At 42.6% G+C, this 17,030-nt stretch overlaps 1 protein-coding gene across 1 annotated transcript in view; it reads right to left on the bottom strand.

Moving 5' to 3' along the window:
• DNAH8 (dynein axonemal heavy chain 8) overlaps positions 1-17,030 on the bottom strand; it is a 343,899-nt gene that overhangs the window by 79,889 nt on the left and 246,980 nt on the right. The window contains exons 76-81 of the mRNA XM_082729671.1: positions 15,565-15,747; positions 11,672-11,777; positions 10,156-10,408; positions 9,856-10,046; positions 4,570-4,691; positions 719-837 (exon numbers count right to left, since the gene is read on the bottom strand). Of these exons, the coding sequence (XP_082585797.1) occupies positions 719-837; positions 4,570-4,691; positions 9,856-10,046; positions 10,156-10,408; positions 11,672-11,777; positions 15,565-15,747 (974 nt within the window). The remainder of the gene's footprint in view (positions 1-718; positions 838-4,569; positions 4,692-9,855; positions 10,047-10,155; positions 10,409-11,671; positions 11,778-15,564; positions 15,748-17,030) is intronic.

Here is a 17,030-nt window from a genome sequence, read left to right as displayed (position 1 = left end):
TTCTAAGAAAAGCAAGCTCAGGTGCATAATATTAGGAAAACAAAAACTACTCCAACATAATCCTACATCTTTTTGTTGTTCTTTTGGTGGTCCCATATATCTCCCATTCCACCCTCCTGTCTCACCCTTCAATCTCACACACACATACACACACACACACACACCCCTACACCCCTACATTCCAGTATAGAAGCCTTCTTTGAGCTCCTATATATAAAAAATATGAAAAATGAGAAGTAAAAGAAAAGAAACAGAAGAATTTTCTTCCTTAACATCAATTTCAGAATTTGTTTCCACTTTTAATAACCAAGACAGCATTTATATTTTTCAATAGGCAGTTCTTAGCTTTTTTTGTCAGGTAAAATTGAATTTCAGCTTATCGACTAATTGCCTGGCAACTCTGTCATGTATTTTTTTTTAAGAAGTGAATTGAACAATAAATAATTCACTCACTGGTAAATGATGAACAGAGGACATAACAAAGGCATATTGTTCATGTTTTTTGCTCAAAGCACTATCACTAATACATTCCCCGCCACCATCACCATTGTATTTGCTTGTCAAAAAACACAAGGGATTGCCATCCCAAATGGCAATCTGGAAGCACACATATTTACAATAACCACTGGGTCACAGTGAAGTAAACTCACAGGGGTAAGATCTGTAATTTGACAATATGATGAGTGATGTTTCTAGGTCTGATAATACCTATTCTTACCTGATAAGTAAAAGTTTGCGGCAGGTATCCAGTGAATCATTATACCCGTCAGGGATAATTTCTTCCTCTGGAGCATCTTTATCAAACCAGCTTTTCCAACCCTTCTCATTACGAGATATCTAAAATAAATAAGCCAATTAGCAAGCCATAGGACCACATGCAATTGGGATATACTGGAGAGAATTCTGAGTAAACTTAGGGGGTCATTCTTCATAGGCAGACAGTTTTTCAAACATAACCACACAGTTTATTTGTTTATTTATTTATTTTTCAGAATCAATGACTCAAAGAACATGGCTATTACGAATCCCTCTCAGGTTTTCCATTGCTTTTCTATATTACTCACTGAAATTAAGACTGTGGGTCAATTACACCAAATGATCAGGCAGGAACAAACACAGACCAGGGGTTTAAAATCTGCCAATACGATTGGCATTTGGCACCAGATGACTTTGGGGGAGCAGTTCTGCACACTGTAGCACTGTTAGCAGCATCTCTTGCCTCTACCGACTAGATGCCAATAGCGCCCTTGTCACCAACTCATGATAATGAAAATGTCTCCCAATATTGTCAAATGCTCTCTTGGTTAAGAAGATACAGACCATTCTGATAACCAAACCTCTAAATGTTGACCTTTACTTAAAATAGCAATAGATAAGAAAAGAGAAATTTTTATTTTCTTAATGATTCCCTGCCTTGAGACCTTAAACCTAAGAATAAAAGAAGTTTCCGGGGCACCTGGGTGGCTCAGTGGGTTAAGCCACTGCCTTTGGCTCAGGTCATGATCTCAGGATCCTGGGATCAAGTCCCGCATCAGGCTCTCTGCTCAGCAGGGAGCCTGCTTCCCTCTCTCTCTCTCTCTGCCTGCCTCTCCATCTACTTGTGATCTCTCTCTGTCAAATAAATAAATAAATAAATAAAAGAAGTTTCCATTGGATATATGACCCACACCTTCTTCGTCCATTCATCTGTTGAAGGGTGTCTCAGTTCCTTCCACAGTTTGGCTATCATAGATTTTGCTGCTATGAACATTGGGGTGCATGTGTCCCTTCTTTTCACTACATCATATCTTTGGGGTAAATAACCAATAGTGCAATGGAATATTACGCAGCCATCAGAAAGGATGAATACCCACCATTTGCATCGACATGGATGGAACTGGAGGGGATTATGCTGAGTGAAATAAGTCAAGCAGAGAAAGACAATTGTCATATGGTTTCCCTCAGATGTGGAACATAAGGACTAACATCGAGGATATTAGGGGAAGGGAGGGAAATCTGAAGGGGGGCGGAATCAGGTGGGATGGGGCAGCCCCGTGATGGGTATTAAGGAGGGCACGTGTTGTGATAAGCACTGGATGTTATATGCAAACAATAAATCATGGAACACGACATCAAAAATTAATGATGTACTGTATGGTAGCTAAGGTAACACACACAGACACACACACACACACACACACACACACACACACACACACACATGTCTCTCCAAGAGCTGGTGTCTGATATCTGTTCTCTCAGAAGCATGGGAAAAGATGCCAGTTTTCGGTCATTAAAAGGCACTCCCGGAAGCCCCAGTCCTGACAAAACCAATTACAAAAACAGCCGATTGGTGAGTCCCACTCTGCCCTCAGCAATAAGCAGTCTGGATTACTGAGACTGGGTTTGTAACCAAGTTTCAAAGCCACGGTCAGCATTAAAAGCCAGTGGCAAATGCGAACGGAGCAGGTCCTATGAAGAAGACCAAGGATTGTGCTTTTAGCTGCATTATCCTCGTTCTTTACGCAGACCCAAGGAGGTTAAATAACTGCCCTGAAGCCCATACCACGCAAATAATTCATCATACAGGATCCAGGCGGGGTGCCAATGAGCGAAACCGATGCTCGGGAACTCAGTTACAGTTTTGTCGCCTTGGGACACTAAGAGGAGGAATTCTGAAATGTCTTCTCTCTCCTGAAGACTGCAGTGGCTCCCCCACATTGACTGTTCCCAAAGAATCTGGCCTCCGCCCTTGGAGCACCACACCCCCAACCCCCACTGCATGGATACCTGCACACGACCCACCCCGCCCCCTGCTGGTCTCCTCCAGCCTCGCCGCTTGAGAGAGGATGCACAAGAAGAAAGAGGGTGTTCGTTCCCAGCTTCCTGGCCCTGTATCTGCTCATTCTGACTCTACTTACTCAATACAGCCTCCAGGGCCAGTCGCCTCTGCAAGGGGCAATGGTATCTCCTCCAGCCCCTCGCTGCTCACCTCCACTTCCTACTGCTTTTCCTGGCCCTGTTAGCAACACCACTTCCAGGGCCTAAACGGTTCTCTCTGAGATGCCCAAGCTGGCTAGGTGCTGTTGGAGGCTACTTTTGTTTCAGGTCCTGACACCCATCAGCCGAGACGGATCCCCTTCTCCTTCTGCCCTTTCCATCCACAAGGAGACGCCAAACCGATGGCCTCCTGATCGCTGGTCCCATGAACTTCTGCAACTTTCCTGAGAATGACCATTCCCCTTACTTCTAGCCCACCCCACGTTGAGTTGGAGAGAAATAACCCTGATGGCAGGGAAAGAACATAAGGTCAGATTACAGCTTCACCATTTAGTGGCTATGCAGACTTGGGCAAGTACTTAACCTGTTTGAATCTCCATTTTCTCATCTATAAAGTGGGGTCAATAATACTTCACCCTAGCACGGTTATAGTTGTTGCAAAGTACTTATCGTATTGTTAAGAGTAGCAGGTATCAGATTCTACACAGCAGGCAATTAAATTCTAATTAACAGGGGCAAACGATAATGTCTAGCCCTGGATCAATACAACCCATCAGCAGAGAGCACAAGTGTTAAGTGATCCCCCACCCCCCACTCCAGTGGTGCTCCAAGGTCTCCCTTACCAGTCTCCTGCCAGACCCAGACCAACTTATTTCTTCCCAAAGTATTTGTTTGGGCTTGGAGGACTCATACAGAACAAAGCTTCCCATCCACCATGGATGGAAGCCAGGGACTCTGACCCAGCCACAGCTGAATAGGTAAAGAATCTCCATAATGTTTCAGAAATGCCACTGAACGGACACACCTACTGTACACTGGGCAGGGGGTAGGCAGGTGTGTGTGGATGGGAGGGAATCACGTGATGACAGCGTGAGGTGTCTGTCAACTTGTGGTCAACCCATCGCCCCAGTTGTCCATCACCAGTAACCCCCCAAAAGCTGATTTTCGGCAGCTGATGCTGGGAAACCACAGGCCTGCCTCAGTGACAGGCGGCTGTCACCAACAACCCTCAAAGATAAAAATCATCTTTATGCTGAGTTGTACAATTGTTTCCCAGTGAGGACTGAATCAACTAAGCCCCAACACCATATTTACATTTTCAAATAAGAAAAGCAACGGGTGAATCAGGACCTGTTTCACTGTTATCCTTCACCCTTTTATATCTTCACCAGGAAACTGATAATTTTTTTTTTGAAAGGACCCCAATCTCTTAATTTGCCTCAAATTCAAATCCGCACAATTTAGTTGATCAGAAGCAGCAGGAAAAATGTAAAAACATGGTCTCTAACGAAATAGTCTACAATAAAAAGGTCCACCCACTGGTTCTAATTCTGACAGCTTGAGGCAAGCAGGCTTATAAATGACCCACACCCATCACACAAGAGGAAAAGGCAGTCACCTGCCCCTACGACAAGGCTCCTTCTGATACTCTTCATCCAAAATTGCTCACAGAAAGCTTAGTGCCTTAAAACTACATGCTTCCTTTGAGCCTTTTGGGTGAAGGAATTGTGGCCAGGAGGCCCCAATTAAAATGGCCCCAGGTATGTTTGGTTTACAGATCTGTACTTATTTCTCCCAGCTCTCTGTTACCTGGTTCATAATTTCTGCAAACTGTGGAAGCTTACTCAGCTCCACAAGATTCAGCCAGGTCATATCCAGGATCCAGCGAAAAGGCTTGGGAGGGCAGGCTTTCAGATCCAGAGCTGCTCCCCCTGGGGAAAGGCATTGGCAGGAAGGAATCAGGTCAGCTTGGGCTTCGTTTTTAGACATTTATTTTCCAAGAAAGGTAAGCATATTACAGAGAAAATGGAGAAATAATCACGAAAAAAATGTGGCTATATTTTCTAGGTCCATTTCCTTCAAGTCTTAGGGTTTTATTTTCTGATTTATGCCATTTTTCTCAGGTGGTTGCAGTTGTTTGCATTTTTACTGTTTTTATTTTTTAAACAGCCAATTTCATGAAATTTACAATTTTGATATCAGTGAATAGCCTGATCTTTTCATGTGTGATTTTTAAAGTCACTTCTTAGTTCTCACTCTTTCAAAAATTTGATACTTAATATATATTTTTTAAGTCAGAAAGATGGATAGATGGACGTTGGGAGGAATATGATACTGCTGTGGGTTCTTAAGGAAGTAACTCATGTTCAGATAATTTGTTCACTTACTTATTCAAGAAATATTTATTGAGCACCCTCTCTGCACCAGCATATCCCAGGCACTGGGGATAAAGCAGAGAAAACCACACAAGGCTTCTGCTCTCACGGAGTCTAGAGGAGATCGTGAATTATAGCATTGGATCACATTTTGAAGCAAATCCCAAATCAAATGAGCATTCCCAATGGGACAATCTTCCACCAAGACACATAATTCCAGCTTCAAAACTCCTCTATTGCATTAGCTTCAGTAATGTTTTATCAGTTGTGTTTTAATTTGGATGTGTGCAAAACAGTGATCCTAAATCCTTTAGTCCTACTGAAGAAACATCTAATGCCACCACTTCACATATTGACCCTTGGGCAAAAGAGGGGATGGAGGGGACGTCCGTCAGTGGCCGCTCTCTCTCCAGCACCTTCTTGAGAGGGTAAATGAGCTGAAGTGATCTTTTCTTATAAATCCCCTCAAACTACCTCTGGGGCAGCAACTCCTAGTGCCATAACACCTTTAGAGCAGGCAAACCTTCCTCTTGACACCCCACTCCCTGCTACTTGGGGGGAAGAGAAATCCATCCTCTCGAAGCATATCTGCCAGAACCGAGTTTACTGGAGAAGCCATGGCTGGAGAGCATCATGGATAGACTCAAGGGACTCTGGTTCTCTAACGTAAAGACAAATGCATTTTCTTCTTCTTTTTTTTTTCCAAAGGAAATGTTTTCATGTGACCGTAAGCCTCAAAAACATCAGGAGAAAACATTTAAGCCACAAGTGTTTTTGAAACATCCTGGTGGACACCCATGAACCCAGAAAAATCACATCCCACTGTACTCCCCCAAATATTCCGGCTCAACCATGCTAGCTGCCGAAGCACAGACAAAGAACGCAATTTCTCTGAGTTTCCTCTTCTGTCAAATGGGTATAATAACGGACTCTGCCAGATCAGTTTCTGTGAAAATTCAATAAATTCATGTATGTAAAAACCTCAGAATAGTCTTGGCCCATAATAAGAGTTATGTAATCATTAGCTGTCATTTCAATATGAATTCTCTATTTTGGAAGCCTTAGGTCCAATCCAATCTGGAAGGCAAGCGCAGACCTCCCCCCTCCCCACCCCACTCAGGTTGGGTCCATGGTTTATAACAAAAGAAAGATGGTGTCTTTCTAAAATAACTAGGCAGGGAAAATAGTTATATCAATTACTCTATAACACAGGGCTATCCATGGTATCTATTTCATTTTTCAAAGTGTCCTGACATTCTCAGTTGAAGAAGAAAGTCAAAGGCACCTTCCACATACTGCAGAAAAACAAGTAGGAATTGACATAAAGGGATAGTCATTCCTAGGAGATCAAATATTTCTGCTATGATAAATAAGTCTGTCTTCTTTCCCTCTTAAGTCCTGAGTTAAAAATGATAGAAAAAATGTCGAAGATCTAAGGGTTATATTTGTTAACTTTGTAAAAAACAAAATCATCTATCATTTTTGTAAAAATAATTTGGTTAAAATGTAAACCACTTCAAAACTAGGACAAACTGTACAACAAACCAATTTTGTTTTGGTTTTTGTTTTTCAAAACAAAACAAAACTCTCTTTCACTGCTGAGTTGGTTGTACTTCGGTCGACAACCTGTCATACAATCCCAAATTAATCTTTTTCAAAGCACTGCTCTGTTCGGGTTACTTCCCTGCTCATAAAACATTCGATGGCTTCTATTGCCAATGAAATTAAATCCAGGCTCTTCTCACCATCTCTCCTGGCCCTGTGCAATCCGAGTCTCCATGACACTCCAGCTTTATGAAGTTGGGGTCCCAGATGTACCTTTACCATGACCCAGATGCGCAGGCTTTTTACTTTTTCTGTGACCACTCCCATCCTCCTCACAAATTCCCTCCTCCCTGGGTTTCTCAGTCTCTTCTGACTTACAACCTGTCTCTCCAAGCATCCAGCCCCCTCAGGCAGGGCTCTGGTTTGGCTGGGTGGGCGAGGGGAGAGGCAGGTGGATCGGGATTGCATTGTGATGGGGAGGATGCCTCAGACCCAAAAGCTGCCCTCCAGTCTCTGCCATGGGCTGGGATCCCTGGACTGCGTCCTTCGTGCTGTGACAAATCCTGTCTGACCTACAGGGGTGCTGGGCTGCTGTCCACAAACCGGTCCTTTGTGTCCAGGACTTAAGTTCCCCGGGGCCTGCAGCTTCTTGGCTTGAGCCCAGGCCTCTGCTGCACACCAGCCCTTGCAACATGTCCACATACACACTCCTACTTGCCTAACATAAGTCAGGCTTAGCCCTCGAGCCGCTCCCCTCCACCAAGTCTGCCCTACAGCCACCATGTGGGATTTGGCGCTGAGCAGAATGAAGGGGCATCTCCTGTCTGGATGTTTCTCGAGCACCTTTCTGTACCCACACGAGGTTCTGCCTCAGGAGACTGGGAAGAAACAAGGATCTTTGCACCTGACCTCCGTCTACCTCTGAATCTCTCGTCCTTTCCGCTGTGGCCCAGAGCGCCAGGTTTCCTCTTCTTTCTAAAGCTTGTCTATCTCCTTCCCAGTGGCCATGTTGTCACATGGGATTCAGGAAGCAAGGCCAGCTCACAGATCAGGAAAGACCCAAAGTATACCTCCCATCCCATTAGTATGCCATGCTTAAAGGCCTTCCTACACCTGAGGCTCATTTTGCTCCTGCTTCTGCCTAGATAGTCAAAGGAGTTTTCTAGGTTTGGCAAATTTAGACTCATTTTATTTAAATGTCACAGAGGCCAGAGACCTGTACATCTGGACGCTCTGCACAGCTTGCCCGCCTCTCTCAGATGGTACTTAGCACTTCCCCTTTGGCCCCACAACCCCTTGTACCTGTAAGGAGAGGTGATGGTCTCTGAGCTCACACAGCTGGTCAGCAGCAGAGCCCAGCTCGTATCCCGCTTCTTAGTCCAGCCCACACCTCACTGCACCATGCTGCCTTACGCTACACTTTAAGACCTCATCTTCTTCAGGTGCGTTAGACCTGAGAAAAACTATGAACTGCATGACATGCTCCAGTTTCCTTTGAACTACAAGACAGAAAAAAGTCAAGACATTTTAGCCATTCTGCAAAATTATTTGCAAAGTTTCTACAACAGTCCTCTAACCTGAAGCTGAGTAAGAAATTCACTGAAGTAGAGAAAGAAGATAGAGTAGTAACCCATAGTTTACTCCCTGTTTATTATAAATGAGATGTTATGGAGAAAAGTGTATTGTGCATCGTGTCCTATGCCCTTGTCCTCTGAATTTAGAAATACTCTACATTTTCTTCCTACATAATCTCTTTCATTCCCATGGCTAGGTGGTTATTTCTATGGCCCTAGCTTTGAGCTGTCTGGCCTTCTGAATTGTCTGGCCTACCCTTTCTGTCTGCTGGAGATCTCAAATTCAACAGGTGTGTTTAGTTACCCAGAGCTGTTCAAGGACATTCAAGTTTCCCTTCATCCAGGCACATGGGAGAAGTGCAGGTCCCTGCCCTCTCTGAAGTTAGTGATCACTGTGTGTCTTGCTTTGCCTAATGTAAGATGAGCATTTAAGTGACAAATGTCACTTGTGGGATAACTTTTAAAAGCTGGCCCATGATTTGTCTTATCCCATTCCTCTGCTGTAGTAATTATAGAAGAAATTCCTGGGTGACCACGACAGGCATGTTGGAGAGAGAATAAATGAGAAAATACCCTTATCATGTCAAGCCACTGAAAGTCTGGGATTGTTTGTATGGCCACAAAATCTGGTCTATTCTGACTGAAATTAGGTCCCCAAATCACATTCACTTCTACTCAGCCTTCAGAGTCCTTTTTAAAGGCCACTTTAACTCCTTGCAGGGAGAGGGACAGCTGGAAAATGATTTATTAAGCTTTACACAAAGAGCAAAAAGTGTAAGAGATATTTAAAACATTAAACATTTTTCCCATGGATAGAATCATCTGAAAAATTCATGGCTTACCCCACAACAGTGTATTTTCCAAAGAGCTCCTACTGGCCTCACCAAACACAAGTCTCTCCTTCCTTTTAGACATTAAGGCTTTGTTTTTAGCTCTCTTCTAACAGTGAGAGTATTCTGTCTTGTTTTGCAATAATTTTTTTAAAATTATCTCTATCCCCATAATAATACTTTTTTCTTTGAAAGCAATGTCTGGTTTACCCTTTTATCCCAACATTACTATGCTGGGTGCAGAGTATATGCTCAATAAATATTTGCTTAACCAAATTGAATGAAAATACCACTCTTTGATATTCTTGATAATACTTTTAACATGGGAGATGAGCGTTGAATAGGACTAACTTCCAGTACAAAATACACGTGTGCCTTTTGCAGTCTTAAAAGTTGTGATAAGCCCTTGCTCAAGGAATTGTTCTTTTGTGATAGGAACCTCCTTATTAGCCTCACTTTTCTTCCCTTTTGCCTTCAGGTTTCCTAATCCCAGGCAACAATGATCAAACTTCAGGTAATGATATAACTAAAAAAAAAAAAAAAAAAAAAAAAAAAAAAACCCACGGAATGAACACAGACCTGAAATAAATCATCTTGAGTTACCAGAACAAAACGAATGGGAATCAGAAAAGGAAAATGAGATACAAAGAATTTCCCTTTCATGGGAACATGATTTCCCCACTGTATCATAAAAACAGGTCCCCAGCACGTCAAAGAGTATATCAGAAGCAACCTCCTTTACATACCACATTCATATTCTAAGCCCTTCACCTTTAATGAGAGCCTGAAACTCCCTGTGCTTCACTGTTCCTCTCTGAAGATCAATCTTCAAGGTCATGAGGAGTACAAAGAGGAATTTGTGGTTTTCGTACAGGCCTCGGACAGAGTATATAAAAACTTCATATGTCAGATACTCAATAATATTTGTAATTCTCTTTTGAGGCAGTGGAGACTTCTCAGATCTGCAATACATTTTAAAAATTAAGGATGTCAACAGCCATCACTAAGACAGTAGGAAAACAAACATAAATTTTAAATGGCTCCCCACGGGGCCAGGGAGGGCCTCCCTACCTGGCCATGGACTGGTCAAATAACTTCAAGAACTGGGCCAGCGAGGTCTGGTACATGATGTTGACCATGCTCATCTCTGTGATGAGAAAGTAGAGGATGCTTCCGCGGGTGGCAGCAGGTCGGAACTCCTCCTGAGCCGTGTTTATTTTGATCTCCGTCTCTGCAGCCACGTGCAGCTTTTCACTTACTTCGGCTGCTGTGTGCTTGGTGGTTCGAAGAACACCAATGAGAGATTCGTCATCTACCAAGGAACCTAAAAGCCAAACAGGAAAACCCTAGAGCACAAGAAGGGGAAGCCCACAAAGCAAGAGGCAGCACTTCTAAAATCGACCTGTTCATTTTCACGTCAATTTCTTCAATGCCCCTCCAGATAGAAGGGCGTATATTAACACGCTGAGAGGCTTCTGGCCCAACTGTCATCTGATGCCTGAATCCTTCCAAACACCCTTGCGGACAAGTTATCCCAGATACTTCCTGTAAATCTGCAAAAGGGGATTCCCAAGGCAGCCCACATGACTGGTCTCCAAAGGTCTGAAGACAAAATCTGGCCACCTCCACCCACCACCTCCACCCCGCGGTTTACTACTGTAAATTGAAATTCACCTCTCAGCCATCTCTGCTAATAGCAGGATGCCCAAGGGTATCCAAATGGCTGGGAGAAGTCACTGGACCAGAGCGCAGACAACTTCATCAACATAAGCAGTGTGATCAAGGCAGATGAAAAGGACTCTTCCCTGTGGTCTCCATCAAGCAGTGCGGGAGCATGGCATGAGAATCATCTACCTCGTACTTCTGGGAGGTTAAGGTTTTTGTTTATCCAAGGCATAAAGTGCTATTGGGAAGCATTCATTATGACTTGTAATAAATGGTAGGATTTAGGCTACTGGAATTTGCCTACTGCAGAACAATACAGTGTTTGCTGATGTTAGTGTCATTGGATAGGATGTTTTTTATTTATTTAGAGAGTCTCCATCCCCAGATCAGGGTGTGGCATGATGATCTGACTGCCCGAAGGAGAATACACCCCTGACTTCTAAGCAGGAGGTCAAGGCCAGTGGGGAGTGAGCTTGGGCCTTTGGTGCTCAAGAACGGCTGATACAGATTACACACATCATCACCCATTGTGGTAATTGCATTTCAGCACCAAATGCAAGAGTTGATCTTAAAAAAAAAAAAAAAAAAAAACAATAGATGAGGCACATTAGTTTCCTTTGGGCAAGCAAATTAGCCTATTACCAGTCACCTAGCTCTATTGGGAGCCCTTATTTTTTCTCAGGAGAGAGCAAATACATCTAGAAAACTCTGTTCTTCTCAAATGCTCAGACTCTGTTTGCTAATTCAAAAATCACATTCTCTGCGGTCCCTCTTTAAATGTCTAGAGGGAAAGTGCCTCGCTTGTGTTTGCATTAATAACTCAACAGTTTCCTAACACCTATAATCCTGAGATGCTGAAAACAAGGCCCAAGAAACTCTTACTTGGGGCCATCATTCAGTTTACTTGTTAATAACACAGTACCTTTTGTGGCGCTTAACTTGTAGAGAAGGTTGTCTTCAAGTTCCTTCATCTTCCGCCTGTTGAAGGTCACATCCTCCAAAAGTTTAACCCTCTCAGACTCTAATTCCTGTTAAGAAACAAAAAATAGAGGTGCCCAGATGGCTCAGTCGGTTAAGTGTCTGCCTTCAGCTTGGGGGAGTCTGCTTCTCCCTCTCCCTCCCCCTGTTCACTCTCTCTCTCTCGAAAATAAATAAAGAAAATCCTTTTTTTTTTTTTTTTTCCAAAGCCAGATTTTAAAAAAGAAAGAAACAGGGGCACCTGGTGTCTCAGTCGTTAAGCATCTGCCTTCGGCTCAGGTTATGTTCCTGGGGTCTTAGGATCAAGTCCTGCAACAGGCTCCCTGCTGAGCAGGGATCCTGCTTTCCCTCTGCCTACATCTCCCCCATCTTGTGCTCTCTCTTTAAAAACAAACAAACAAACAAACAAACAAGAAATAATAGCCAAATTGTAATCACCAGTCACTATGGCAAATCCAATTTACTTAGTGCTTCTTAACAGTTTTTAAAAAGTTTATTTCTTTTAAAGATTTTATTTATTTATTTGAGAGAGAGAGAGAGAGCGCGAGCACACAAGCAGAGGGAATAGCAGGCCAAGGGAGAGGGAGAAGCAGACTCCCCGCTGAGCAGGGAGCCCTGATGCAGGGCTGGATTAGGATCCTGCCCTGAGCCGAAGGCAGATGCTCAATGGACTGAGCCTCCCAGGTGCTTCCAGTTTTTAAAAGATTAAACTAACGTGCCTCTGGAAGGCCTTAATTTGGTTGGATGCTTTTTAAGAAATTATGCCCACTAGTACTGGGTTTCCACACTGCTTACTCTGGCATGCACAAGATTCCCCTGCTAAAGGAATTTTGTCTGATTATCCTCCATGCTCTCTTCCTGGCTCTAAGTTTATTTAAATTAGAGTGTCTCATTCTCTTGGCCCTGCCCCACATGGCCTCTGTGTGAAATGCTAACTTTTTTGGCCATCAGAAGTAGTAGAAGCAGAGACGTAATATCAAAGCACCATGAGGACAGCCAAGCCCAATGTCAGCTCTTGGTCTGGGATCTACCTGTAGGGGCACCAGGTATCTGGTCTACCAGAGCCAGCTGCCAATACAAATCCATTTTCCATTGTTTTACATCTCCTTCCACCAGAGGGGCTAAACTGGATGTTTGGAAGGCACATATTTTCCTATAAGAATAATGTCTTCTTTAATCATATTTTGAAAAAATGTTAAGTTTTCAGAAAAGGTGCAAGATGGATATAATTAACTCTCATAAATGGTTTGCCCAGATTCACCATTTTGCGTTATCACTCTCTTTATATATATAATACTTATTATCATTGTTGTTCTTCTATTATTGGTGAACCATCTGCTGAGGTCATGATCTTTTACCCCCCTAAAAACTTCAGCAAATCTCCTAAGAAACAGGACATTCTCTTGCACTAGTATAGTCCAATTTTCAAATTCAGATTTAACATGGATATAATACTCTTGCTACATGCAGAGTAAATTAAAGTTGTCTGAATAGCTTTTTTACAGCATTTTTTCCTGATCTTATACAGAATCACACATTGTATTTAGAATTATGTTAGAAGGAGGTGTTTTTAAACTTCTTATCTGAGAAAGTTTCTTGAACAACCATTTCAGAAGCTCTACCACTTTCTGAAAGCCTTAAACCACTTTGTGGATCCGAAGCTATGGCACGGTGTTCACCTCTACACCTGGCACATCTTGCATCATTGTCTGTGTGTCTATCGTGTCCCTCCAATGAGATTCTGTGCATCTAGAGGGCAGACACTTGTCCTATTCACTTTTGTATTCTTGACAGCATTACCTTGAGGTTTTGCAGAAAAGGGACTCAATCTGAGAAATATGTGTTAAATTGAAGTGTGCTGAATGGAGTTCAACAGTTCTATTTTACTTCTGGGGAAACTGAGGACCCAGAAAATCTATATTAACTCCAAGTCCCATCCCAGCAGGGTCCTCATGGCTAGTTACCAGCAAAGGCAGGATCATGCACTTGTTCTCCAACTCCAAGACCAGTGGCATGATTGCCAGCGTCCTAGAAGGTTTGCCGTGTTTGATGGGTTGGCAACGAAGGTCATGGCTGCGTTTGCGGGGGAGTACCTAATGAGCTGTTTCCATTAGGATGGTCACCTCTGGGTGGCAGTATAATATCTGGACAAAATGAAATCCCATGAGCCTCCTTCTCAGTGTGATCTGGCAAAACAAGCATCATGGTACAGTAGGCACTCATGGGTTCTACAGCATCATCTGAAAGGTTTATCTAGAAGGCCTGACAGGATGGAAAGTCGGTGTGCTTTTAGAAGCTCAGACCCTATTCTCTCTGACTTCTGTTTGTTCTTCTGTAAAATGAGGGTGTAAGAGCAGGATAGTTAAGAAGGTTAAACATCATGGTCAGGATGTCCTCCTACAGATTGAGTGTGTGTTTTGGCTTTTCCCAGCAAGGACGGTATAAGCCCCTTAGTGCATCCCTTGAAGAGGAAGCTGAGGCCTAGGAGAGAGTGTGTGGGCTTTTTGGGGACATGGGATGTAGCCTGCCTTAGACTGTGGAGTGGCCTGCCTTAGGGAAGTTCGGGCAGCCTGTATGTGGCACCCGGACCCATGAGGAATCCTCTCACATCAGACCAACAGCATGAGTGAGAGCATCAAGGAAGGACTGATTTTCAACAGGTGTCACCATGTGGCCCTAAGAGGTGATGAGCAATGAGCTAAAGGGCCCGGGCTCTCTCTGCCTGGCTGTGGAAGGGGCATGGCTCCCTTAGTGGACTGTAGAAGCCCCCGGCTGTTTGTTAGAAGGGAAGGTCGAACAGCTAGTGAGAGCGGAGGCTGGGACTATGTCCCCTTGGTTCTGCTTTGCCCAGAATGGTCCCCTTTAAGGGCCGGCCCCGCCGTAGGGCTTCCCCTCGCCTTTTACTGAGTCTGTTTCTCTGGTGTGAGGATCATTTCTCTTGCCCTCTTCCAATGTCTTTCCCGTGTTGGTGGCATCTACTCCTATCTCTTGTCTTTCTCGTTTGCTTGTCCAGTCTTCTGCTACTGATCTTTCCCTCACCCTCCCACGGGAAGCCTCTCTGGTCTTAGTATTGCTAACCTTGCCCTTTCCTTGAACCTTCAATACTCAAATTAATTCTAGGTAAGCAAACATAATCTTTCTCAGATTTTACGCAAATATGTTTTCCATATGCAAATAAGTATAATTACATTTTATGCAAGCATATTTTATGCATAATGTTAAATGTATTCTGACATTTATCTCAAAAATTAGTTTCAACTTGTATCAGTCTCTTAAAATCTTCCTGTTTTAAGTTGTTCTTTGTTTTATGAGAACCCTCAATCATACTTAATTTCTCTGTCTTAATGTAAATTTTATTTGATTAAAATTCAAGTTAGGCTTTCTGTATCACTAGAGTACTAGAATGTAGTAGTTGAAACTACCCCAGTGGTAATACACTCATTCAGAGTAATTTCTTTTTCTCCAGGATCATTATTTTAGTGAATTTTTCAGGTATGTCAAAGAGCATCTATCCTTAGGACTACAGATAAGAGCTCAACATACTCCAAGGATTAAAGACAGAAGTAGAAAGAACAGTGTGAGTGGTGTGTGTGTGCACGTGTATATGTATGTGTACACACATGTATATATGTTTGCGGTTGGAGGACAGCTGAGTTAGTTACATGATTTCTTGACAGGACTTGACAGGAGACAGTTAAACTAATATTTATGCTTACGAAGGTAAATAAAAATTTGTTTCATTTTTTTCCCTTCCCAAATACTTAACAATTTCATAACCCATTTTAAGTATTTATTATGATTTATCAGAAGTACTGGTTTACCTTGAGAAATTATTACCTGTTTCTCAGTTAAAATCACTCTCCTTAATAACTGATTCTCAAGTCCTTTCATGGTGACGGTAAAATCAATAACTGATGTTTTAGCATTGATCTCAGGGGTAAAGGCAGGGTTGGGTAGCTTCGTGGTAATATACAGTTTAAATGTATCCATGAGATCACATTCCTTATCACCAACTTTCACCTACATCAATTCAAATACCAAATTAAAAACAGCTTAAGCGACAGGACAAGGAATTTGGGGTTAACTTAGGAAAGAATTTACCAGAGGTCAGGGCTGTGAAACTTGAACGAATTGCAAAGGAAAAAGTTATAAGACTTTAATCACTGATTTTAAATAATTCAGATTCGCGGTCCTGCCAGGAGACATTGCTAACCATGACACCAAACAAATTAAATGAACAAACAAATTAAATGAAAAATGTATCCCCAACATATGTAGAATAAAGGAAAACTCAGACACATCTCAGATTTGACTGTTTTCCCCCACTAGAGGAAATTGTTTCCTACTGAGGAAATTTGTGGAGTTTAGAAGAAGTGTTTGTTATTTCTCTTTGCATTTCAATCGTATCCAAAGCATATTTGACAACAGAAAGGAATAATGAAATTTTCAAAGAAAAAAATGCCAACATTTTTTTCCACAAACATGACATTTATCTTAAACACTACAATTTGCAGTATACTATATTAAAAAAACAACTGATTTTATTATCTGAAATTAAGGTGGAAATTATATCATTTTCAAAGGACTTAGATTTTTTTTTAAAAGACTTTATTTATTTATTTGACAGACAGAGATCACAAGTAGGCAGAGAGGCAGACAGAGGCTCTCTGCAGAGCAGAGAGCCTGATGTGGGGCTTGATCCCAGGACCCTGGGATCATGACCTGAGCTGAAGGCAGAAGCTTAACCCACTGAGCCACCCAGGTGCCCCTAAAGGACTTAAATTTTTTTTTAATTTATTTATTTTCAGAAAAACAGTATTCATTATTTTTTCACCACACCCAGTGCTCCATGCAATCCGTGCCCTCTATAATACCCACCACATGCTACCCCAACCTCCCACACCCCCGCTACTTCAAACCCCTCAGATTGTTTTTCAGAGTCCATAGTCTCTCATGATTCACGTCCCCTTCCAATTTACCCCAACTCCCTTCTCCTCTCTAACACACTTTGTCCTCCATGATATTTGTTACACTCCACAAATAAGTGAAACCATATGATAACTGACTCTCTCTGCTTGACTTAACTCACTCAGCATAATCTCTTCCAGTCCCATCCATGTTGCTACAAAAGTTGGGTATTCGTCCTTTCTGATGGAGGCATAATACTCCATAGTTTATATGGACCACATCTTCCTTATCCATTCGTCCGTTGAAGGGCATCTTGGTTCTTACCATGGTTTGGCGACCGTGGCCATTGCTGCTATAAACATTGGGGTACAGATGGCCCTTCTTTTCACATCTGT

This window comes from Mustela nivalis (assembly GCF_964662115.1).
Source record: "Mustela nivalis genome assembly, chromosome: 5".
Classification (NCBI taxonomy): Eukaryota; Metazoa; Chordata; class Mammalia; order Carnivora; family Mustelidae; genus Mustela; species Mustela nivalis.
The sequence above is the reverse complement of the archived record's forward strand: the minus strand, read 5'-3'. Positions and strand labels throughout refer to the sequence as shown.